Consider the following 27,432-nt stretch of genomic DNA (forward strand, 5'->3'; position numbering starts at 1 on the left):
ATCGTACTACAAAAATAAGATCGAAGAATTGTTCACTAATAAGCCAAAAAACTGGTATTCCGAGGTTAAAAAGCTATATGACAGGAGTCTTGACCAGCTTAATTTCAACTTACCAGAGCCCCCTGATGTTACTGCAAATAGTCTAAATAAATTTCTCGCTCCCATTGTCCAGAGCCTTCCAGCATTGCCAATCTAATTATCAACAGGAGCCCCATCCCCCTTTTTCCCGACTGTTTCCCCGTCTGAGATTGAAAGAAGAATTGATAAACTAAGAAAGACAAGTGGTTGTCCTTTGGATATCCCGTTTCATCTTATTAGAGCCTTCGGTGACTTCCTGTCTAAGCCCTTGTCTGTCTTGTTTAACGAAATTACTAAGCCTGGGCAAATTCCAACAATTTTGGAAACAGGGTTTCATTACCCCTTTGAAAATGAAAAACGAAAAGCCTGGCTTTGAGGGCGTTCGACCTATTACACTTACTCCTATTTTTTCAAAATTGTATGAAGGATTCCTTGCAGATTTGCTAAAGGAAAAAATCCTACCTCTTACTGACCTGAAACAATTCAGAAACCTAAAATCAACTTCTACTTCCCACTACCTCGTTTCTCTTATTGACCACATCGGGAAAATCCTCGAAAAACCTAATTCCTGGCTAAACTTAATTTCTATTGACCTTCAGAAAGCCTTTGACCTTGTTAACCACAATATTTTAAATGAGAAACTAGAAAGCGAGTTCAATATCGATCCATTACTGGTAAAATTGGTTGCCTCCTTTTTAACAAATAGATCGCAGCTGGTTAAATACCAGAACCATTGCTCGAATCCTCTCCCTATTTACAATGGCCTACCCCAAGGAACTCTCCTAGGCCCCCTCCTTTTTTCAATCATGATTAACAGCCTCGCGAAGGAAATTCCTGACCGTTGGAAATTTGTTGATGACCTAACGATTGTTGAAAGTTGCTTCAGAAATTTAATAAGCGACCCTATGAGTATCCTCAATGAAATTGGAAGTGAGGCTTTGGACCTAGATATGACAGTAAACCCTTCTAATTCCATGATAAAAAAAAAAAAAAAAACGAACATCAAAAACACTCAATAGCAAAATCACAAACCCCTCGCAAAGGCTCCACTGCCTGTAAAATATTGGGCCCACGAAACAAGATTTTCAAATATTAAATTGTTAATCATTTAAGCATATAAAACGCAAAAACGCTAATACAAAACAATAGTTATGGCTATACCTACAGCTATAGCAACTATAGTTATAGTAAAGCAATGAATAGTTGGGAATAATAGTTTGATGGATGTGAGCCCTGCTGTGTTGTCCCCTGGCGGATTGGGGTTGCAGTGAGTTGTTTGTAGCAGTATTACTTCTTCTAGAAAAAATTTGGTGGATTTGAATTTGCAATGAATATACCATTTCATAAAATTGGAATAAAGGACTCATGTTTTGTCAGTCCTTTTCAGGCTTCTTTGCTAATTTTTCACTGAAATGCCTGATATTTTCAGATGTTGCTGTTGACATGGCTGGTTCTTACACTGTGAAGTTAGAAAATGAAAAAGGAAGCTACGAAGCATCAGCAACACTTTCTGTAAAAACCCCTCCGAAAATCACCGGTCAACTGTTAGATACAATCGTAAACGAAGGTCAGTCTTGCACACTAAAGGTGTCTGCAACTGGAGTGCCTGAACCAGAGGTAAAATGGTTCAAAGATGGCTCTGAAGTGACTGCTGATGCTAATGTGAAAATAACAAAAGAAACTACGGAAATTTACTCACTGACGTTTAACTTGGTAACGAAAAAAGACTCTGGTAACTATGAATGCGTACTCACAAATGAAATGGGAGAAGTACGCTCATCTTGTACACTCCAAGTCCAATACAAACCTACCATTATATCAGATAACTTCAAAAATTTAGATGCCTGGGAAGAAGATGAGGTGGTTTTGAAAATTATTGCCGAGGGTGTTCCTAGGCCAAAGGCAAAATGGTCCAAAGATGGCAATAGTATTGAATTATCAGATAGCTATGTTCTCATAGAAGAAGAGACGTCATACCAAATGAAAATTTTACGTGCTGAGCTATCTGATTCTGGAGATTATTCTGTAACTATAGAAAATGAGGTAGGAAGTGAACATAGGCAAGAGATAATAACCATCAAATCGCTTGCTGAAAGACGTGTACCAAAAATTTTAAAACCATTTGATGACACAACAGCTATTAAAGGGGAACAACTTGTTCTTGAAGCTAAAGTCTGTGGCGACCCAAGACCAAAGGTGGAGTGGTACAAAAACGGTAAAATAGCTTCCGAAAGTGATAATGTCATTGTTTCAGATGATGGCGAAACCTTGTATACTATAGTTGTTAATTGTATAAAACAGTCGGATGGAGGAAAGTATACGGTAATAGCTAGTAATGAGCATGGTGAAGATAAATATACCGGAGTCATAACAATTCATTCAAAGCCAAATATAGTAGGACTTCAAGCAGCTGAAGTAGAATTTGGACAGTCTGCAACCTTTCAAACAGTCGTTGCTGCAAATCCGAAGCCAAAGATTGAGTGGCTAAAGGATGGACAAAAACTGAAAAAGGAAAACTGGATTCATACAACGAACGATGAGAAAAACAACGCATACATATTAGAAGTCAAGGAAGTAAAAGTTGCTGACGGTGGGATTTATACACTAAAAGCTTCAAATGAAGTCGGAGAGGTCAGTGCTGAAGCTAAACTAACGGTCATTTACTCAGAGCCTGTATTTAAGACACCGCTTACACAAATTATTGTGAAAGAAGGAGCTGATACAGAACTTATTGTAGAAGTTGATGGTATACCCAGACCTAGTGTTGAATGGTTCTTTAATGATAATAAAATTGAAATATCTGAATTAATTCTGATAACAGCTTTTGACAAGAAAAGTAGCTTAACAATCAAAGGTGTATCATCTGATAATCTCGGTAAATATTCTGTGAAAGCGAAAAACGCCATTGGTGAGGCTATCACAGAGGCTGACCTTCAGCTTTATCAGTCAGTGCCAAGTATTGCCCAGGGTTTAGAGCCATTTACAAATGCTAAAGAAGGTGAGGTCCTTTCGTTTTCTGTTAAACTAGACGGTAGTCCTATCCCAACCTACAAATGGCTGAAAGACAACAATGAAATTATTCCGAATGATAGAATAGAAATAATAAAAGATGCAGACAATAATGTCAAACTTGTGGTAAAGGATGCCGATCCTGATGACTCTGGAGCCTATAGATTATTAGCAATCAATCCAAATGGTCAGATTTCGACAGAGACAGTGGTTGCTGTGCAACCAAGTGCTAAAAAACCTTCGTTTAATAAGAAGCTGAAGGATCAGACAGTTTCAGAAGGAAAAGCCTTAAAACTTGACGCACGCGTTATTGCCTTTCCAAAGCCTGAAGTTAAATGGGTTAAAGATGGTCGTGCCATCTATGGTGACCGTTATGCAACGTTTGAAAAACCTGATGGGTCCATTGGCCTGGATATTGATAATGTAAGTATTTTTTTGTAAGCTTTTTCTATCTCTCCATCCAAGATTATTAAACCAAACAAAAAGATATAGAAGAGAATTTTGTATTTAACAGTCTCATCTAGACCTAAAATAAGCAACCATCCATTAAGTACTCAGCCTATTCTCACCTGTTTCTCGCCTCATAATGTTAAATCTATATATATATATTATAAGGTTATTTATATTCGGAAGAAAGCGAAAAGGACTGTAAAATTTGGCAACATAGGGCAAAGGCAATAGCCAAAAGTTGACAGTCCACCTTGGTAGTTACAAATCTACATAGTCATTTAAAAGTAGTGGGAATCCTGTTTATAAGTTAGAAGAACACGCATTCCTTTTCAAAAACCGGAGAAGAAACCTTAAAAAAAGCTAGAGAAAGTATGAAATTTGAATAAGAAGAATGTAAATTAACAATCAAAAAAATAATGTAATTTGTAAATAGGTAACATTGGAAATGCGGAAAATTGCTTATACCCATAACTTAATGCTGGAATTGTCACGATTTTCACCAACTTTTAAAGACCAGAAATTGTCAGGTTAGGTTGTCATTAAGTGCATCTTTTTCCAAGTAACACCTTCAATGTTGTCACTATAAGTGGCTACTTTTAATTAAACTTTTTATGTTGATCCCTTTTTTGTTTATCATTAAATTAAATAAATTTTTTTGATTAGAAATTGTGAAATATATATTTTATTATAAGACACTTAAAATAGTAAAATTAAATAAAATGAAAAAACTGGTAAGAAAGTTGTTGTGTAAATACTTTGTTTTTATTTTATCTTTTTACCAGTTCACAAATGGCACTGTAGCCTTAAGTATTTTGGAAGGGACAACAGCCCTATTGTTTATTTTCACCCTTCCTTACATGCCCCATTTTCACATTGTAGTTTTCAAAGAGATTTTCTGCGGTAAGGTGAAATGATAAATGTTTTTTAAAATAATATTTATTAAAAATGTCTTTATAAAATGTCTAATGCAAAAATATATATCTAATTATATTTTCTAGGTTAAAGCAGAAGATGCTGGTAAATATACATTGGTTGTTACAAATGACCTTGGTGAAACAAAGACTTCAGCTGAAGTAAAGGTTGAAGCTGCACCAAGCATGCCCTCGATTTTATCACCTTTACAGCCTATTAAAGTGGTAACTGGATATCCGGCCCTTTTGGAGGTTAAAGTTTCCGGCTTTCCTATTCCACATCTAAATTGGTGAGTTTTTTTTAATGTTACAGTACCTCTGGTAGAGATTGTTTTCGAGGCATTAGTCACCTAAAAATGTATGTATATGAAAGGACACTATTAGAATACTCTTAAAAGTTCGTCTTTTTAAATTAATGCTCCTGTGATTTTCTTTTCTATTTCTTCTGATCCGAACCAAAAATTGAAAAAATTGAACATCTTAGGCTTATATAACGGCTTACACTTTTCACTAAGACTTCGTGATTAAAATTGGAGCAGTAGTATGCTAATTTTGGTACCAAAAGGCACCTAAACTTTGGACAACAGCTTTTTAATTGCGGTGCTCTAGGTGGGACATCGGTATTTGGGTAGGAAACCAAATCGCAAAATACAGAGAAGGAAAGGGTGCTGATTTTTTCCTTTTTTCAAAAGACACAAAAAGGTTTTCCCAAAAAATTTGAAAATTTTTCGATTTTTTACCATAAGAAAAAGATGTTCAACTAGTATTTCTTATAATCTAGGATTGGAAGTGGGAGCAATTGCGAGTCCTTCTTCGATTTTGCATTTATTTCCGAGGAGTAGGGCCACTATTTTCTTCCATACTCATTATTGACTATATCTTTTCGACAAAACGATTTTTACAAGTAAGTATCTTTCGGTACCAATCGTAAATACTATCTTGTTACCTCCTTTACTTTCCTGAGCAGGATGTTCCTGAACATTGATTTCCCTCAAACCGAAAATTTACAATAATCCTTCCTGTTTTTTCTATATTTTCAAATGTAATGGGGACAAAAATTAGTGAGCTATTGCCCAGACAACACATTCATAGATACCCGTCCTGGACACGTAACACTGTCTTAAGTTTTAACAAACACACAAGGGATTAAAGTTTTGATGGTTCACTAAAACTTAACTATTTTCAACTTTTGCTGTTGTTTACTAAATAGGGAAAAACTCACCTTTGACACCACTTTAAATGTGCATGCTTTCTTTGAGAATTTAGGCTAACCATATGACCAACATGAACATAAAATATAATGAATCTCTTTATCCTCCTTTCCAAGATATTCCAGTGTAAATTGTTTCTAATTGATAACTCTTTCATTTTACGTTAAGACAGTTATTAAGAAAATAAACCGACTATTTAACCTGATATGCATCGATTTTGAGTAAGGAGACTTTTTAGTTAAGATAACGATTCTTTTAGACATATTTTTCTTTCTCATATTTTAAAATAATGAAAATGTTCCTCTGCTTTTAAGAAATTTAACTTTTATTTGAGTTGGAACAAGTATTTAGAGACAATTTGCAGAAGGAAATAAAGCTTGAATTTTGTGCCGAATGTTATAATAAAATATTAGACTTGAATTTTGAGGCTCATTTTTAAATCTATGTTTATAAAATTCAGTTTTGGTGACCAAAATTCATGTAGTTGCAAGTAAACAAGTTCAAAATATTATTTTGCCTAATGTAGATTTTGCCATATTTAGCCGGAAAATTTTGTTTTTAGAAACCATGGTCACTAAATCAGTTTGCATGCCAGTGTTGGCATATGTAGCATAATTATGCGGAACGTAGCATAATTAGGAACCAAAAGCTTCCAAGCACAATCCTCCTTAAGATAGCATAATTGTATCATAATCTAAGACGATGCAGAGCAACTTATAACGTCACATCAATCAAACGAACACCAAAGATGGCTTATCAAATTTTTCGACCAAACTACAGTAAAATTTTCGGCACAGCGACAGACTACGAACCATCTGATATTTTTTGTTCTGATCCTGTGGTCTATGGCAAAGAAAAGCGCACGCAAGATATTTGAATTTAAAGACATGTGGTGATTATTTGGATTGGATTGGTGAAGATGATTGTTTGATGAATTTTTTAGATATAGAGGGGTTTCATGTTGTTGTTGTTGGTGGTGAACGGTGAGAGAATTTTGCTGTGCAATTAGGCCTAGCCCTTTCAATCATAGGCAATGGTTCATGGTTCAAGAATTGGTTGATACTACTTCACACCAGCTGATACCAGCTAGACACCAAACTATCGCCAAAACCCCAAAAGATTTCTTAAAAAGCTTATGCTGATCAGATATTTTTTTATAATCTACCAAAATCACTAGGTCATTAGGTGTCGTAGTGAACCGATTTCCAAATCTCATCCCGAAACTCACAGATATTGACTCCCAGTGGCGCAAGCTGTCATATGCTTTTAGTGACTCCAAAAGGATAAATATGTGCAAAATTGCTACAGGCTTGATGTTGAGAAAAATACGCGAAATGAGAAACTTTACTGACGAAAGAGTTTTTCCAGATCTGGCAGAACTCGCCGAGAGGGTGCTCTCCCTACCGCATTCAAATGCAGACTCAGAAAGAATTTTTTCTTGGATCAGTGATGTCAAGACAAGAGAGCGGAATAGGTAGAAGAAATAAAGTATTGAAGCCCTGCTGGTCACAAAATCGCAATTTAGAACAAAAGATACAGTTTGCTACAAATATGTCCCTACAGACAATCAGATCAAGCTCCACAATTCCGGTAATCTTTACGTAGCCACCCCCCCCCCCGGTTAAGAAATCGAATCCGAAAGCGGAGATGAAGAAGATCATTGAATACAAACCGCATTTTTTCCTTCTTTTTTACTGTATCTGTAGTAAAATTTTGATGATGATGTAAGACATTATGTTTTTCAAATGCCGCCAACCGCTTCGAGAAGAAAGACGACTTGCGAAAAAAGACAAAAAACGTAAACCAAATTGCAAACCAAGGATCCTTCCCCTGGACATCAATAAAAGCCTTTTTACTTATGTTCTATGCTATTTTACCTTTTTCTTTGCCTCATTTGTTTATACCCAGCTTTTGTTCCCTTAGCGGGCTAAGAATAAATTATTAGGCTATTATTATTAGATTATATTCTATTCAGAGACTTTATTCAGATACGACAGAGTTCGACTTGTCTTAACTGATCAACTTTTTCGTGAAACCAGGGAAAATATAGAAGCATAGCATAAATCTGTCCAAAAAAGCATAATTTTGGGCTCAAAGAAGCATAATCCTCTCCGTCCGATCTGGCAACACTATTGGCAGCAATTGAATTTAAAAGTAAATTGCGGCTTTTTCATCTTATTCATAAGTATTTTCTCTTCCAATAGACAGTTGACATGGCGAACCAGCTTTGGAGTTTCCAAAAGTTTTGTTGTTGTTTGGGGTTTGACAAATAGGTCATATGTGTTCGTAATACTTGGTTTATCTATGCCTTCTAGCCTATAATCACTAGTTTGCTTGGGTGTCACTTAAGTCAATAATCACTGACTTAGACCATGTGTCACTTGACTTGCAATTAGTAGGGGGTTATTCACCTGCAGCAACTGTCTGCGCTGAAAAACAGGAATCAAAAGCAACTATGCTTTGTCATACAGCAATTAAAGCACATGTGCCACACAATTATAGTAAATAATACATTTTTACATCATAACCTGATTCATACTTCCAGATATAAAAAGTTAAGCATATAAAAGAAGGATAATATAAACAAGTGAAATAGTAATTAGGATAACTAAAATAAAATAATATGGGAAGGGGCAACATGGTCTCCATGATTAAAATAATATGGGGCCATATACCACATATCTTGCTAATTATAGGTGATATACACCAACAACAAATGCCTTTATTTATAAATGGGAACCAAAATAATGCAATTCACTTTATCAAACAGCAATTGTAATGGTTATAAAACCCAATTATAATAAATAATACAACTAACTTGTAACCTGTCACCTAAACCAATCCTAAAACTCCAAAAGCTTTTAAGACAGGACAAAAAACCCTTCTGTGTCTTCCTTCAATTAAAATTTTCTTTAAACAAGCTTTTACTTTTATCAGGACACAAAATGGAGAGCCAGTCAATATAGATGGCTCTCACATAAAAGGCTCTGATAAGCCAGACACTGAAGGCTGGGCAAAGCTGGTAATTGAAGCAGCTGAGCCAGATGATTCTGGAGATTATGTTCTTACCGCCACCAATAGTGAAGGAAAAGCTACAAGTAAAGCCCCAATGGAAGTAATTGGTGAGTTAAGTTTTTTAGAGGGATTTTCAAAACCACAATGTTGAAGGTCAGCATCAGTTTTCATTTATTAGTCATATTAACCCCTTTCTTTTTAATGCTTACAAGTTCTTTTATAAAAAAAAAAAAAAAAAAAATTGACATGCTCATTTCAACTGTTGATTTTTTCCTAGTAGAAAATGAACTTTTTCCATCAAGTTAACAAATTTGGAGATTGCTAATGATAGTAAAATAGTAGGCTTTAGGACATTCACTGTCAAATTAAGTGTTGTAGTCTGCTGTCTTTGACCTCATGTTTTAACCATTGGTTCATTTAATCTGTTTTCCCACATCTTGATAGACTCAATTTTTTTCTATTTCTTTAACTCATAGAAATGATTAGAAAGCAGAGCTTTTGACATCAAAATAGTTTTTGCACGTGTTTGACATCTAGAAAAAATATTTTCATTATCCAGTAAAATTTATGTCCTCTGAGAGAATACCTTCTGACTTACCATATCTGACGCAAAAAAAAACCCTGTGAACTTTTGATTGGCAAAGAGCTGGTGAAGGTAAGGTTTTTGCTGGTATATTGGCACCTCAAGAAAACGTGAATCATGGTTGCCTGCAATAAGGGCAACCTAGTAAATAACAAACTACTGTACATAGTAACCAAAAATTTGAAAACACACTTGATAAAACTGTCTAGTGACAAAAAATTGTCATTTTTTTCTGATTCAGGAATAGTAATTATTATTACAATTAGTCTTAATAGTAAAATCTCATTTTGAAAACAAATTTGTTGAAATTTTGAAAAGTAGCCTGAAACCTGAAGCAGCTGGAATAGATAGGCAGAAAGATTCTGCTACAATCACAGAACTCATCATCAGTTTGGCTGCTAATTCAGTTGTTAAGATGAATACTAAACCGATTTTGTTTTTTCTCCATATATTTTCTTGAAGTTCTCTGACTTATGGTCTCTGAACCAGCAAAGCTAAGCAAACATCATAAAAGATCATCTTGTCACCAAACATTTCTTAAAATTTCCTGGTTTTGAGTATTCCATGTCAATGGACTAGGCATTCTGTTTCTGCTGGCATTAGCAGGAACGTTCTGCTAACAGCATTTCCCAGAAGAAAAAAGAACAGATCATTAAGCCCATCTTTGAACAATATGACCCTTTTTAGTCTCTAACCTTGTTGATAGAGGTGAAATTTGAAACAAATTTTCAATTTTCTCACTAAAAATGAATGTTTTCGGGATTTTTTTTTCCTTGTAAATCTAAGTGATAATAGGCTAGAGATGAGGCAAGACTGGTGCTTTATTCAAATAATCTTTTAGCATTTGTTAAAGAGATTTTTTTCAAGTGAAATTAAATAGTGAGATTCAAATTTAATACCTAGTTGTTACTTTTCTGGCAATGGTGTATTTGAATCACATTCGAAAATTCTTGGCTGAGTCAATTAAGCTCTGAATCTTCCCAGTTTTTGGTGTTATTTTATAGTCAAGTCACTGCGTTCTGTGTTTTGTATATATAAGAAAAGATAATATTTATAGCTGAAAATTGGCTATCACAAGTCCAAATGGGCCAAATCCGCATTTTAGCATCATTAAACAAAAAAGAAACAAAAAGCAAACAAGAAATGATTGGTCAGGGAAGTCAAAGTAGAAAAGACATGAAAGGCTCAATGTGTATCAGTAAAATGTCAAAAATAATTTAAACTCAAACAACAAAACAATAAAATTAAAAGGTCAATGTCAATCAATAAAAATTTCATACATTTAGATCTGGTAAATTAAAAAGGAAAAAAAACTTAAGGACAATTTAGTTTTGCAACCAAAAGATAGATAGCTCAAAATTTGCAAAACGAACGTTATGAAATTAGAACATAGAGGGGGAGTGGGGAGGGGTGAGGCGAATCACTGATTTAACATGTCAACTATGCACAGGGATAAAAGTTTTTCTATATCTTTTGGGGGAAACTATTGTTCCAGTAAGAAGGGGTATTTTTGTAGAAGCAAAACACGGGATGCGAGGTCAAAGGGGCAAATATTGACTAGTGAAAAGGGAAGTTGTCCAGTAAAAGACAAAATTTCCATTCTGTCTATTAGAGAGGGTGGAAGCGATGACGCTATTCTGACCCGTCTTCATGGGAAGGAGTCCTGCTCTACAAATGTTGAAGTTAGAAAGACCGTTAAGAAACATCCAGAAGTTGTTTTAATTGATCAGGATATAACCCCAGCTTCAATAGTGATTAAAACAGAAATAGAGGCATTAGAGATCTTTGGAATCAAAATACTAGATCATTAAAAGAACTACTTTTTGTAGTAAAACCCTAGCACTAAGCACCATGGCGTTTCTAATCTTCCCTCTTATTGATGGGGGTAAAGAGAAATGGAAAAGAGCCGCTTATTTTCGTCATACGCTCAACAGTAGCTTGTTTTGTACGGCTTTGTTTCGAACCAAGCTTAATGCTTGGTTTCTTATGAGTTTTTACCAAGCCGTTTGCTATCAAATGAAAATAACAGATGTACAGTCATGAGCCGTAATCTTTGCCTATTATAGGTATTAACGTAACTACGTTGATAACACTTGTAGTTATAGTCACACAACTACAACTAAATAAAAAGGGTCAAATGTCAAGCATTAAAGGCAGTAGATGACACCATAAAACAGAGAGAGGCAAACGGTGTTTGAATGAACAACTGCCTTGAATCAGCTGTAGAAGATTTTAGTTTCATTTGCAGGGTTTTATTTGTCCATTTCAAAAATTGTAAAAAAAAGACTATGAAAAGACAAATTAACTTGATAGGTTAGAGACATAAAATTTCCTGGGTAATTTTAGAACTATAAGCATTACTGCATACCCTAAAATACTACAAATTGAAGCAAAAAGGAAGAAAACAAAAATTACATCATACAAGGGCTAATGGCCGGAGCTGACGCTTTGAGTAAATAGAGCAAAGTTGCAAAAATCCTTCATTGTCCGATTTTCTTGCCATTGTTGGTGGTGAATTTAGCTTTTCAGTTAGTTATATGCTATCTACTCCGTCAGTTCTTGACTTATTTCTACCCGCTGACTTAAACTCAAACTCTTCAACATTGACGCTAAGCAGTACCTGGTAAGGATGGAATCCAAGAATCCTCAGATTATTTATCCTCAATCCAAAAAATGAACCTCAGCCTGAGCTCAACCCAAAGCATAGCCCCCCTAAAAAATACTAAACTAAGACTAGAGTTCTGTACCTGCGCTACGTGGACCTTTGATCGGCACGCAAAAAAGTAAGAAAGGAAGTAATGGAGCATAAATCATGTAAATTCGAGCTCCCTTTTTTCAGGTGTAATTTTTGAAATTTGGATGGAATTTTAGGTTACTCTCCTTTTTTTCTAATGGGTTCAGTAAGGATATGCAAAATTCCAAGTTACTAGCTGAACATCTTAAACTTCTTATTAAATGGAAGGAAAGACAGAAAGATAGCGGATACTTTTTTTGCTTATATGCATTCAAAAAAGCTCTGTACTTTCTAACGATTTTTTCAGAACAATGGGAAAAATAAAGACATTTTAACAAATCTAAGACATTTTGACAAATTGAAAGATCTTTTATCAATCTCCTTCATTTCAGGCGGACTTCTTGATGGGCCCGAGATAGCACCATTTTTCGTGTCGCCACTTAAAGATCAGTATGTTGAAGAAGGTTCTGGGCTTCGACTGTCATGCAGTGTTGCCGGCAACCCTGTACCACAGACTTCCTGGCTAAAAGACGATCAGCCAATTCCAGCAAACAAAGGAATAGTCTCTTATGATGGAGATAAGGTACTTTATTGTTTGGTTTTTGAGTTCAGTATTACTGTTAATAGTGATCCCTCCTTTTTGATGATACCTAAATATGACAAGTTTTTCGAGTTTTGACAGAAAATCTTTTTTTTTCCAAATTTTTTCCTCCTAGGCAATAGGTCAAAAGATAAGTGTGTAATAAAACACTTAAGGTCTGTGCTCTTTTTTAAAATAATCTATATTCTTTGATTAAATAATTTTTCTTTCAAATGAAAGTAAATAGAAATATTGTAATTTAAAACATAATCACACTTTTTATGAGGCTAGTGCATTAGAAGTATTTAAATTGCATTGTAAAACTCTAGGCTAAGTCATCAAAGTTAAGATTCTTACCAGGTTTCCGTGTTATTTAAATAGTTAGATTACCGTTTTTTTTTTTATCTGTTTAGATGTCACTAGAGATTCCCATTCTGTCTATCGGAGACGCTGGACGCTATGAGGCTACTCTGACGAATCCTCTTGGAAAAGAGTCCTGCTCTGCAAATGTTCAAGTCCGAAAGATCTACCAGGCTCCTGATTTTGTTCAACGATTCTCTAACGTTCAACAGGTAAGAGTTATAAAAATTGAAAATACAAGAATAAATTCACACTCCCTACTGTCCCTTATGTATTATTAAGAAGTATTAGAAAAGTCTGCACAGACTTTGTATTATTTTTGTCCATGATCTTTTTCAGTATACATGCATAATTTTTTCCACTATTTTCATCAACTTTAGTTTTATCTGCTTCCATATGACATTTTCTGCTGTCCAGATCTTCAACTGTAAGAACATAACTAGTCAACACAAATAATATGGAAAAGGAAGAGCGAAACAACAGACAGAGAAAATTGAGTGGCCTGGATTTGGTGGTTAATAACTAACTTTAAAGTGTTAAGGATTGCGCCCATGAATAGATGCTCAAAATACTTCATATAGCGCGTATTAGAATAGCGACCAAGTAGTTGTAAGCCTACGTTCTTTTATTTCTGTTGTGAATTTATTTTTGTCATCTTAAAAAGCGAGGAATGACGCTTGGTCATCCGTTATAATCAGTACATCAGATTTTTAATAGAACCTTTGGAAATATAAGAAGCGTTTATCATTAAGCTGGTGTCAATAATAAAAAGGAAGATAGCTAATTGATGAAAACTCACTTTTGGATGAAATCAATTTACAACGGTTATTTTCTTCTTAGAAAGCTTAAAACTAGCTTACGCCAAATGAGAAGTGAGGGGGGAGGAAACGACTCTTCTCTCAGTTTTGTCAACTGACAAGTATAATCGGCTGTCAAGATTATCATCAATATTTTTGAACAGCTTGGAACCTTCAGGGATCATTCTATGACCCAAGGAGACTTCATACCTTATAACGAGAGTTATAAGACGGTTAGAGGAGTCTGACATCAAGCACAAAAATTGTTGGCTCCGACAGGTTTGAACTTACAATTCGAAGTCCCTTGTCTAGAGAACCCCAATATGTAAATCTAGGCCAAAGGATCCCCGAAAATGGGACCCAGATAAACTTTCCCGATCGGATTTAAAATCATATTCTTCAGGGTTTGGGTGATGAGGACCCTAATACACTTGAAAAGATTAAAAAAATTCCATCTGAAAGTATGTCCGAAAAAAGGAGTAGAAATTTTTCCACACAACGACTAGAACCTTATGTCTGTAAGTTCCAGGATTAAGAGGAAAGCAAAGCACAAAAGAGCGAAACAAGTCTTACTTTAGAAAAAAAGACCCTATAAAGGGCCAACTTTTTTCAAAACGCTTGAAAACCCCGTTCTTAAGCCTCTTGATCTGGGGGGCCCCAATATTGAGAATAAAATTTTCGATCAGGGACACAGGACCCCAATAAATAAAACCGAAAAATTGGACAAAAACTTGATATTACAATTATTTTTAGACATTCAGGGATTCTTGATCATGGGTCCCTAAAATTTTTGTGGAGGAGGAGCAGAAGAGCGTTAGATACCAGGATAATTTGTTTGTTTCTGGTCAGTTTGAAACTTGGATCTGTGAGGCCATGGGACAAGCACACCCTTATACGCAAAAAGTTGAAGGGTGGGGTCAAAAGACCCCTGGAAATAGGACAAGAAACTTATTTCTCCGGAGATAACACATCAGAACATGAAAGATCAAACAGTTCGTGGTAACGAATTGTAGTAAGGAGCGACCTGGCTCAATAGTAACCAAAACTCTTAAAAACGAAATTTTGATACCAATAGCTGCATAAAAAGTATCGAATTTTAATGCTGATTTTAAATATGTAAGTTTCATCAAGTTTAGTCTTACCCATCAAAAGTTACGAGCCTGAGAAAATTTGCCCTATTTTAGAAAATAGGGGGAAAACACCCCCTAAAAGTCATAGAATATTAACTAAAATCACACCATCAGATTCAGTGTATCATAGAACCCCACTGTAGAAGTTTCAAGCTCCTATCTACAAAAATCTGGAATTTTGTATTTTTTGCAAGAAGGCAAATCACGGATGCGTGTTTATTTTTTTTTTTTTTGTGTGTTTTTTTTTCCTAGGGGTGATCTTATCGAACCAGTGGTCCTAGAATGTTGCAAGAGGACTCATTCTAACAGAGATTAAAAGTTCTAGTGCCCTTTTTAAGTGACCAAAAAAATTGGCGGACACCTAGGCCCCCTCCCAAGCTAATTATTTTCCCAAAGTCACCGGATCAAAAATCTGAGATAGCCATTTTATTCAACATAGTCGAAAAACCTTATAACTATGTCTTTGGAGGCGACTTACTCCCCCACAGTTCCCGTGGGAGGGGCTACAAATTGGAAACTTTGACCAGTGCTTGCATAAAGTAATATTTATTGGGAAGTGTACAGATGTTTTCATGGGGATTTTCGGTTGGGGGGGGGGGGCTTAGAAGAGAGAGATATGATGGGGGAACTTTCCATGGAGGAATTTGTCACGGGGGAAGAAAATTTCCATGAACGGAGCGCAGGATTTTCTAGCATTATTAAAAAAAACAATAAAAAATAAATATGAAATTTTTTTTCAACTTAAAGTAAGGAGCAGCATTAAAACTTAAAGCGAACAGAAATTATTACGCATATGAGGGGATCTCCTAATACCTCTCTCTTTACGCTAAAGTATTTTTCGTAATTTCAACTATTTATTCTACGGCCTTTGTAATTCAGGGGTCATTCTTAAGGAATTGAGACAAAATTTAAGCTTTAGTGTAAAGATAGAGCTAGGTACTGACGAGCGGGTGAACCCCCTCATATACGTAATAAAAACATACGAATACAGAAGTTCGTTACGTAAGCTAGCTCGTAAGTTACGTATATATTTTACTAATGAAAACGTTCATAAAAAATTAAAAGTTGCAATTGCCTTTTTAAGTAACCAAAACATTTGAGGGCAGCTAGGCCTCCTCGCCCGTTCCTTTTTTTCTCGAAATCATTCGATCAAAACTATGAGAAAGCCATTCAGCCAAAAAAAAAGAAATATGCAAATTCGGTTTAATTATTCATCTACGGAGAGCCAAAATCAAAACACGCATTAATTGAAAAATGTCAGAAATTAAATAAAAAAAAGATTTTTTTTAACTGAAAGTAAGGAGCGACATTAAAACTTAAAACGAACACACATTTCTTCGCATGTGAAAGGAGCTGCTCCCTCCTCAACGCCTCGCTCTTTACGCTAAAGTTTTTTACTGTTTTAAAAAGTGAGTTGAGAGAAAGGGTCAAACTTTAGCATAAAGAGCGGGGCGTTGAGAAGGGAGCAGCCCCTTTCGTATACGAAGTAGTTTCTGTTTGTTTTAAGTTTTAATGTCGCTCCTTACTTTCAGTTAAAAAATCTTGTTTTTTTTTTATTTAATTCATTTAATAAAATGATTGATAAAGATGCTTAAAATAAAAGCTTACATACAGGATATGATTCAGGATAGATTCAGTTTCGTATAGACGAGTAAACATTTATATTTTTAATATTGATGATAGCCCCCCCCCCAGTACCCTGAAATTCAAAGGAAAATATTAGTAAAACTATTGCATAAACGGTTTTTAAATCTTCACTAAATATTCAACTTTCAATTTAATTTAAGCTGCAGTAGAGTATTTTAGTTCCTAGGCAAAAAGCTGAAAGCAATTTTATACAAATATTGAAATATTCCTTTGGTTATTGCAGAACAGGACTGCTTCAATAAAAAAATGAGCAATTATATTTAAAATATATATTCTGTTGTTTTTATTAAAGCACAAATGGTAGTCTACTCTTTAGAAGAGTTTAAGAGGGGACAGCCACAACGGCCGTGACTGCAGCCGTGACTGTTCATTCACAAATATACCAGTCCTTATGTATAGTGATAAAGCTAGCTACTTGAAGAGTCCCAACTTTAGATTTTTCAACTTTTTTTGTAGTTCTGTACAATTTCAATGTTTGATCTGGAAATGATTTTTGGTTCTAAGAAATTCTAAAATCGGGTATTTCCCCAGAATCCATGCAAACATCTAGATTTCTTTTATAAGGACAACAGGAAATGGACTCAACTCTGCACACAACCTTGTGGCTGTCTATAGTAAAATTTAAAATTGGTTTTATCAATAAAATATTCAACTATGTCATTAAAATTCTCCTCTATTATTCAAGCATTCGATAGAAAACGTGGTTGTTTCTGTTTGTATGTGTGCGTGTTTATGTTTTTTTTTTATAGTCATTCTGATTATTTAAATTAAAAGAAATCCCCTAAATTAAATGAAATAATTAAAAAGAAATTTATCATTAGGGCATGCACCGAGTAGCTTCACGTAACTCATATTTGAAACCCGAACTGGGAAGGACTCCCTATGTTTTTGTCTTTTTCTATCAACCTTTTATCAGATTTTCTGTTCTTATTTTTAAGCTTCCTTCGTTCGATGCAAGATTTCTTTGTAAGGTCACAGGTGTACCAAGACCAGAAGTAACTTGGTATAGGGACAACCAGCCTTTAACAGACTCTGAGAAGTATCATATCAAGAGGGATGGGGATTTAGCTGTACTTTTTGTATGTGACGTCACACCGGAAGATGCTGGTACTTATTCTTGCCATGCCAAAAATATTGATGGTCAAGTCCAATGTGATGGGAGTCTGGAGGTTGTTGACAAGATGTGAGTAATTGAATTTTGTTTACGGTTTCTTTTATTTTCTAGATTTTCCTTTCAAGGCTAAAATATTGAAACTATCTAACTTAATACAACTTTTTATAACTGAATGCTACAAAATAGAGGATGGATGACATAAAGTTTACTATTAAGAGCACCAAAAATGTAAATCGGATTAAAGAGAAGCCCTTTGACTCTTTCTCTCAATTCTACTTTGTAAGACAGTAAAAAACTTTAGCATATAGAGCAGGGCGTTGAGAAGGGAACAGTTTTTTTTTTTGCATACACGGAGTAATTTCTGTTCGTTTTAAGTTTTAAATATCGGTCCTTACTTTCAGTTAAAAAAAAAACTAGTTTTTTTGTTTAATTTCTGAACGTTTTTGAATTAATGTATGTTTGATTTTGGCTCTCCGCACATAAACTATTAAAATGAAATTTGCATATTAATTCTTTTTTTTGGCTAAATTGCTTTCTCTTCGTTTTGATGAGACGATTTTGAGAAAAAAGGGTGGGGGAGGAGGCCTAGCTGGCCTCCAATTTTTCGATTACTTAAAAAGGCAACTAGAACTTTTAATTTTTAACAAACGTATTTATTAGTAAAAATATACGTATTTTAAGAATCAACTTACGTAACGAACTTCTATATTCTTATATTTTTATTATGCATATGAGGGGGTTTGTCCCCTCACTAATACCTCGGTCTTAACACTAAAATAAAGCTTAAATTTTGTCCTTATTCTTGAAGAATGACCCCTGAATCAGAAAGGCCGTAGAATAAATAGTTCAAATTACTAAAAATACTTCAGCGGAAAGAGCGAGGTATTTAGGAGGAGAAGAACCCCTCATATGCGTAATAATGTCTGTTCGTTTTAAGTTTTAATGCTGCTCCTTACTTTCAGTTAAAAACACTTTTTCATATTTATTTTTAGATTGCTTTTTTTTAATAACGCTAGAAAATCCTGCGCCCCCTTCATTGAATTTCTCTTCCCCCATGAAATATTCCTCAAAGGAAAGATCCTCCCACATAGCCCCCTACCCTAACCCCCATCCCCAAACCATAAAAATCTCCCTGGAAACGTTTATACACTTCCCAATAACCATAACTGTATGTAAACACCGGTCAAAGTTTGTAAATTGCAGTCCCTCCCCCGGGGACTGTGGGGGGGGGAGTAACTTATTCCCAAAGACATGATTATTATGGTTTTCGACTAAGCTGAACGAAATGGATATCTCAAATTTTGATCCATTGACTTGGGGAAAAAATGAGCGGGGGAGGGGGCCTCAGTACTCTCCAATTTTTTTTGGTCGCTTCAAAGAGGCACTAGAACTTTTCATTTCTTTAGAATGAGCCCTATTGCGACACTCCAGGACCACTTGGTCGATTCAATTACCTCTGGAAAATAAAAATAAATAAACCCGCCCCATGATCGATCTTCTTGCAAAAAATAAGAAGTTCCACATTTTTGTAGATAGGAGCTTGAAACTATTATAATAGAGTTCTCTGATACGCTGAATGCGATGGTGTGATTTTTGATGAAATTCTATGACTCCTAGAGGGTGTTTCCCCTATTTTTGAAAATAAGACAAATATTCCCAGGCTCGTAACTTTTAATGATTAAGACTAAATTTGATGAAACTAATAAATTTAAAATCAGCATTAAAATGCGATTCTTTTGATGTGAATATTCGTATCAAAATTCTGTCTTTTAGAGTTTCTTTACTATTGAGCCGGGTCACTCCTTACTACAGTTCGTTACCACGAACTATTTGACCACTGACTGCTGGCACAATCTGCCTTTTGTTGCTCATAGAACCGTGCTTTTTCGATGCTTTGCGTTTTACATTTTCGCTTAATAAGGATTTTATACACAATAAACATACAAATACACCAACTGACAGAATCTAACTTGCTTAGGCTTGCTTGCAAGACTTTTTTAATATTCATATCCTTGTCGGTTAGCAAAAAAAGACAGAAAAAATACTGGAGAACAAATGAATTAATACTTGTTCAAATGCCTCTTTACTTGTATAAATAAAGCTACTTAAGTTGAATAATTAAAGAAAATACCGCACCTCACCCTCACTCAACTTAAAAAACACAAAACATAAACTGCTCTCTCACTGCCATACCCCATAAAATAGTCCCCCCGCTTCCCAAAAATAAAAATCACTCGAGAGAAAAAATGCTAAAAAATAATATATTCACTAACAAACGCTGAAGTATTTTGGATTTGTCCGCACTGATATGTATACAGAAAAAACGGATTTAGCTTGGGTACCCCGTTCAAGGGAAGAATATGGCACTGTCTAACTGGTACACTTTTTATGTCGCCACAATTAATGCTGATGGCTGAATTTGATATTGTATGAAGTGAAAGCGAATCGGATGGGAATGGGTCCGACCAGAGACCGGGAAAGCAAAAAAGGTATAATGTAATTTTAAAGGAATATCCAATCACCATATCACATCACTTCAAAAACTCGTTAATTTTCTCATAACTAAGACATTCCTGTAACTTTCCTGTATACCACTTAGTTCATAAATCCATGGGTAGTAATTGGAGTTTCTGCCATGAACTAGAAATTGTGATTTGGTGTTGTTGAATATCAACTCATTAGTTCTAGTCTTTTTCTCAATTTTACTCAACAAGTTTCTCCATTGTCTGCAGATCCGTCTTCGTTACCACTATATTTGCACATCATCTGATAATACTGATAATACATCTGACATCTGGTAATACATCTTCTGATCAATCTGACAATTTAATTTACTTTATACATTCACTGACAGGAAAAGTCACACATTCGACAAACCCTCCACACCTGCAAGCGAGTCCCTAGCAAAATAAAACAACCAAAGACCCCTTTTGTAACACTTCATTCAACCTTCCTTGTACCCGACATGGCATCACCAGTAGTAACATATAAATAACAATTATAAAGAATAAATTGAGATTTTTTTCCCATTTTTAATGGGACTTTCGAACAGGGATTTCACTCCTAGGGAAGTTACCCTATTTAGGGGGAATTCACTTCTTTTAGGGATACTTATTTTGAATCTAAGGATTCAGAGGAATCCGGGACGAATTAAGGATTAATCTATGTATTTAAGATAAATTTTGAGATAGTGTGTTCTAATATATTCCTAGGGTTTTGTTTTTTATCAATATGGAGTTAGCATCTCTCGAAAAAAAGTAGTGGATTTCAGACCTTTAATTCAGTTCTTTAGGTTCCACGAATGATCATTAGATACTATACTACTACTACTACTAATAGCTCATCACAGCACCAAACTTTCGTAGGCCAACACAGCTGCGCACGTTCCTTCTCCGGCTCAATCTATCCAAAGCCTCCCTCTAAAAACCCTCCCAGGAAGTTCCAGAGATCATTGCTTTTCCTGAGGCCAAAATACTTTCAATTATTTAAAGAACATGAAAATTGGAACTTGGAATGTTACGATGGTAAAAAATGACTATCGTATCGACATTTTGACTGACGAATTCAAACGGTTTGAACTGGACTTAATAGGGGTTTCAGAAACTCATATACCACGGGTAGGAAGCATGAAATATGGTGAAATAGAATTTGTTTTCTCAGGCAGGAAGGATGGGGTGTATAGGAAGGAAGTAGGGCTCATAACGAATAAAAAAGCTGCCAAGTCTTGTTTAGGCTGGGAAGGTATTAATAATAGAATACTAATTTCTCATTTTATGACTAAAAGGTTCAGGGTATCAGTTATAGTATTATATGCTCCTGTCGAACCAACTGACGGAGATACTAGTGACTCAGATGAATTTTACTTACAGTTACAGGAGCAAATACACAGGGTACCAGGTAGAAATATGGTGTTTTTACTAGGAGATATTATAAGAAAAGTATTAATTCCACTGTTTTTAAATGTAAATACGTTCTGAGACCATACTGGCTATGCATGACGTATGAAAACAAAGAAGGGAAATAATAAATGAAAAGAGAAAAAAACAAATAGGTGAAAAACGAGGATTTTATCAGCCAACAGCAAAATATGAAAAACAAGCAAATATTTCGACAAGGACCTCCGCCAAGTCGTCCTCAGTGCTCAAAAAAAAAGAAAGAGAAAAAAAGAAACGAAGAAGAAACAACAGCAAAATCTAAATTTTTTAAGTGAACTACACGAGAGGAAAAACGACACTGAATCAAACAACAAAGAACAACTTGAAATCAATGAAAGAGAAGTTACCAATTAGATCGAATAAGTATCCTTTGCCTTGCAACAGATTTCGCCTGTCTACAGTTTCGGTTTTCATTAGATATGCGAGCAGGTTGTCTTAAATTAGACTGGGCGAAAATATTCATAGAGTCTTTTAATATTAAATTATTATAAATTGGGCTTAAGGAAGTATCTCCCGTGTCTTTATTTATAGCCAAATTTCTGTTTATATGTTGTTTTTTTTTATCTCAATTGCCTCTTTAAAAGATTGCGGTAGGCCATTTACGGTAGATATTAAAGTTGCCTCTTCAAAAAGAACTAAATGGTCAGGATTTTCGTATATATGCTGGGCCAGAGCTGAATCAAAGTTGTCATTTTTATTTTCCAATCTCAGGGACTTATCTATTGAAATTTTGTGTTCTTGCAATCCTTCCCCTTGTTGTTGATGGGTCCTTCCAATGTAAAATTTTCCACATGAACATGGGACTCTGTAGACACCACTACCTAGTATAGGGTCCGTTTTATCCTTTCCCGAGTTGAAAAAATGTTCAATTTTTTGTTCAGTTTTGAAAGAAACAGAGAGATTATATATTTATTTAAATTTTTCCAAGTTTGTTGCTGAGTTTCGAGACGTATGGTAATGTAGTGAAAGTTTTTTTTCAATTGCCAGTGTAACTGAATCAAAAGGGACGGGCTCCCTATTTTCTTGTTTTATCTTTTTTAATCGTCTATCTATTATATTTTCAATGAGGTTGATAGAAGATATAATTATTGAAAATATAAATAGATATATTTATATTAGAATTCAATCTATGTTGAATTCTACAGTTCGTTCTACAGAAATCAATCTATAGAATTCAATCTAATTTGGTAACTTCTCTTTCATTGATTTCAAGTTGGTTTTTGTTGTTTGATTCAGTGTGTTTTTTCCTCTCGTGTAGTTCACTTAAAAAGGTTAGATTTTGCTGTTGTTTCTTCTTTGTTTCTTTTTTTCCTCTTTCTTTTTATTGAGCACTGAGGACGACTTGGCGGAGGTCCTTCTCGAAATGTTTGCTTGTTTTTCGTATTTTGCTACTGGCTGATAAAATCCTCGTTTTTCACCTATTTGTTTGTTCTCTTTTCATTTATTATTTCCTTTCTTTGTTTTTTTTTTAAATGTCAAATTTCCACATTATTCATAGATATAGAATCACTGTGAGAGCTGTTCAAGTTTTTTTCTTTTGTTCCATTTTAGAACCATCTATAAATTTCAGGTCACCTAAAAGATATTCAAAGATATACAAAGCAACAAACGTTATTTCTTTTCCTTTCTCGTCCGTTCTATACAATTTTGATTCTTCTTCTTCTTCTTGTTTAAATCTTTAAAACAATAATTCTTGTCAGGTATGAATTCTTGTCAGATATGTCAAAAAGTAAAATCAGGTATGAATCACCAATAAGTATAATTAGGAAATTCATTATTACTTTTTACCAAATTTGGCTGAGATGTGACAATGTCCTACCGTTCAATACCACGTTGAAAAGAACTTACGAGCCTTCCCACTGCCATCCTTCAAGATTTTGGGGTAGATTTTGGCTCTCAAGATTCTTTAGAAACTCTCAACAGTAGCTCTTATTTTCCACCAAGTGTGGTTGAAATCCCACAATGCCTAGTATATTTCAGTTTTACGCAAATCCGGGAATTATGTTGACCTCCCCCGTAGAGTTCATAATGCATCATGAAAATCTAAAGACACATAGGAAACTAGCATGTACTTCCCATCAAGTTTGGTTGAGATATGATAATCCTTTAGGGTAAGCGGGCACATGACTGAATTCTGGATCCATTTCTGAATCCTTCCTCCCTTCTCCTTTCATAATTTGGATTGTTGCTGAACTTTTTTCAGTGTTCTTTGTGACTCAAGGCATAACTTCATTCAAGAGCTCAGGATATTCGATTAAACTCAAACATTTCGTGGAAACAACTAGGATACGGATTTACGGGTTGACATTTGCGCAATTGTCTTGTAAACATTTAAAACAGAATTTTTTTTTTATCTGATGCTTGAAGAGAAAATTCTATGTTTCGCTCGAAGACGAAACTCCAAAATCCCTTTGAACTCGGATATTTGGAGCTAGGCAGTTTGGTAGTGTTACTATATAATAAAAAAAAAGATAAAGATCCCCCAGAGCCATTGCTGGCGCATAGGGCGTCGAATCGACATTTCAGTGACTGGGTATTTTTACAGCGACAAGAAGCAAGCTTGTCGCCCAACCTTGCTGCGGCGGGGATCGAACCCTGGGCCCGGTATTGCCAATCAGAGCGTCAATCCAATGTGCTACAACAGGTTTACTATATAATGGAGCAAGAAAAAATAACACTGCTTTCATTTTAAAAAGCTTCTGGAAATGCTAAAACCACCATAACACTATATCCTAAGGTCTTACATAGTAACCATAGATTTGAAGAAAAGAAGAAAACTTAAAAGGAAATAGTATTTTGCTAGCAGTTGTTTTGCTATGCTTCGAAACAGGTGAAAAATATAAATCCCAAATTTTAGGATGTAATGCCACACATGGCCAATTTTTGGTCTTTATGATTTTATGAGAAGTATGCTTTTGATCCAATGACATTTTAAATCTGGGCTATTGATCAAGTTTCTTTGTTGTTCTTATTCTATTTTTCACCCTTTTGTAACAGTCATCATGATTAATTATAGTGAAAAACAAGAGAGAGCAGAGGTACCTGCTTTCATGAAACGCATTGGCGACTGTGAAGTTTACGAAGGAATGACTGCAAAATTTACTGCTTGTGCGACAGGATTTCCAGAGCCCGACTTCGAATTCTACCGTAATGGTACTCTTCTATTTCCAAGTGAAAGAATAAAAATTGCAAAAGAAGCCAATGGCCTTATTCGACTCACAATCAAGCATGTGCACGAGGGTGATGTGGGGCGCTATAAATTGAGGGTTTACAATCCTCACGGGGATGCTACATGTGAAGCTGATTTGTGCTACGATTGTAAGTACATATTATCCTATTTCCTTCTTCTTATATTTTTTTTTTATTTCATGTTATTAAGTTGTAAGGTGACTAGAGATTCAAAACAAAGGAAAATGAAGTTTAAGTTCTGTTGTATGCTTGTTTCAGAAAAAAAAATGTATTATAGGTGCTGCTGCGATCTGTCCTGGTCAATTACAGTCAGTGCCCTGGGATCTGCCTTGGTCAATTACACTCGGAGTGGTAGTTGTGCCTTCTGGCACTCCAAACATTCTTTAGTGCCTCTTTGCATCCTATGAATGAGTTACCACCATTTTTTCGGGGGATGAAGCTTCAGCTTCCTTTATTCAACTTTCATTCTGTGAGCCAATTTAAACCTCTGGAATTGTAAGGCTTTGCTGGGATACCCATTTGACAATTCGTCTTTTATCTCTTGGAAAGTCTAAAAATAAATATCAGGAAGGAAACCCCTATGTAAGATATAACGTTTAAGGCCTGTTAATTGTCTAAACAGGTTTTACTCTGATTCCCGGAGCAAGCTTGAGAGGGGTACGTAAAAGCAAAGTCAGAAATGATAATGCCTTGACCTGCCATTGCGACAAGGCCCAAAGCTATAATCTAGCAACATCATCTACTCCCATTTGTTTTATGGTAATACTAATGAATCTTACAGTAAAAATTTCAGGATGAGTAATAGGACTAAATTTGCTATACATTGCTAAGAGCTCACAGGACTGCAAAGAGCAGGGCATAGAAAATAATCTAAATCATATGCACACAAAGGATAGAACAGCAGAATTTGATGGCCTTCAGCTTGACTCATTCAGTGTATCTTGACATTTATAAGAATAAAACTCGAAGTCATGGATTTATGTAGGCTCTGAGTTGAAAAACGAACAAAAGAAACAAGTTTTTCTCATATGAAAGTAAAGATCTACGTCAAAGCTTATAACGAATAGGTATCATTCTAAATATGAGGGGACTGTCCCCTATTTTAATTCTGCAATTCAACTTTTTTTCTATTATGATCAGAGAATATACTATTTGCTTTGCACAGTAAAATTCTGAGTAGAGATTTTGACTGGCAATCCTTACATAAAACACTTTTAATTACCAATTGGCAATATTTTTTGTATTCTTGCTTACTTTTAGTAAGGTACAAGTTGAACTTCAGTAATAAACGTGGAAATTTAAGAATACAATCACCCTCCCTGCATGTGTGGGAGTACATCTGCTGATTTGAATTTTTTTACGTTGCTCCTTATTTTCATTTGGAAAAAAATATTTTTAGGTTTTAAATTTTCCTGTTTTTTTCAAGTTACTGTTTTCTAATCTTTTGAGGGGTTGAGGCTGTTTTGTACAGCCCTTTACTTCGGGGGGGGGGTAGCCTAGATCCTTGCTCCACCTCTATAAGTATCCCTATGACTGCAATCTTTCCTTTAATACCCAAATTCAAACAGTTCTTAGTCCTAAAATATCGAGAGATGACTCATTCAAGCGGAAATTAGAAGTTCTAGTAGCCTTTTTAAGTGACCAAAAAGATTGGAGGGCAACAAGGCACCTTCCCACCTCTTTCTCCCCAAAAATCGTCTGATCAGAATTTCAAGATAGGCATTTTGCTCAGCATAGTTTAAAGGCCAAATAACTATGTCTTTGGAGACAAAATAACCCCACAGCCCCTGGGAAAAAGTTCTTTAAGTTATAGAATTTGCCCATCGTTTACGACTAGTATTTGTTTGTGTAAAGAATGCATACATTTTTGGATAAAAGGGGACTTTTTGCGGGATTTCCTATCAGGAGAATTTACATGGGGAGGGAAGTTTCCAGGGGGTGAACTTTTCAGGGTATATTTTGTACTCGGAGAATTAGCCAAAGATCTTAAGTGAAATTCCTTTTATATGTCTTGCTTTCTCTTTGGCAACTCAATTTCAAGCGTGGAAATGTTAAGAGTAAGTCCGCGGTAAATTTTCACCGAGATTGGATTGCCTAGAGTATATTCCAGTGACAACGGGGATTTTTCAGTAGTGAGGGGTCAATTCGTTTAAATGCATCCCTATCCCTTTGAATCCAAGTCCCAGCACTTTTGTTAAAACTTCGTCAAGAAGCCATTGCATGTTTTTTAATTTTGGGAATGTTTTCTAAGACATGCAGGTTCTTGTTACATAATAGAGAGTGTTTTCTGAACGAAGCGTGTACTTTTACTTAAAAACCCAAGGGTGTAGGGAAAAACCTTCAGGGGCCCGCCAAATCATGATTTCTTTTGATATTACATAATAGACTTTGAGGTGTTCCATAATAGACAGTTTTCAAAAGACCAACGAGGGTGAGGAAAACCTTCAGTACCCCTCAATTAAGGGCATGCTCCCAATTGTTAATCATCTAATATTTATGTGGTTCACGCACACATGACCATTTTGTCTTAGCAAACGAGGGATTTATTCCGCCACTTTGTATGAACAGAACTGTTATAGAGTCTAGACGTGTATTGATTTTCATGGAACAAAGGCTTCTTGGTAAACATAAGGTGTACCGTTATTTCCAGGAAAAAGAAAAGTAACATGATCCACTATTATTCTAACGG

The 27,432-nt window shown here is 35.2% G+C and overlaps 1 protein-coding gene across 1 annotated transcript in view; it reads left to right on the top strand.

The window, feature by feature from the left end:
- The window catches only part of LOC136028107 (obscurin-like), a 201,845-nt gene that overhangs the window by 57,155 nt on the left and 117,258 nt on the right, over window positions 1-27,432 (top strand). The window contains 7 exon segments of the mRNA XM_065705734.1: window positions 1,508-3,510; window positions 4,536-4,738; window positions 8,597-8,781; window positions 12,384-12,574; window positions 12,985-13,143; window positions 17,444-17,688; window positions 24,571-24,872. Of these exon segments, the coding sequence (XP_065561806.1) occupies window positions 1,508-3,510; window positions 4,536-4,738; window positions 8,597-8,781; window positions 12,384-12,574; window positions 12,985-13,143; window positions 17,444-17,688; window positions 24,571-24,872 (3,288 nt within the window).

Source organism: Artemia franciscana, chromosome 6, assembly GCF_032884065.1.
Source record: "Artemia franciscana chromosome 6, ASM3288406v1, whole genome shotgun sequence".
Taxonomy (NCBI): Eukaryota; Metazoa; Arthropoda; class Branchiopoda; order Anostraca; family Artemiidae; genus Artemia; species Artemia franciscana.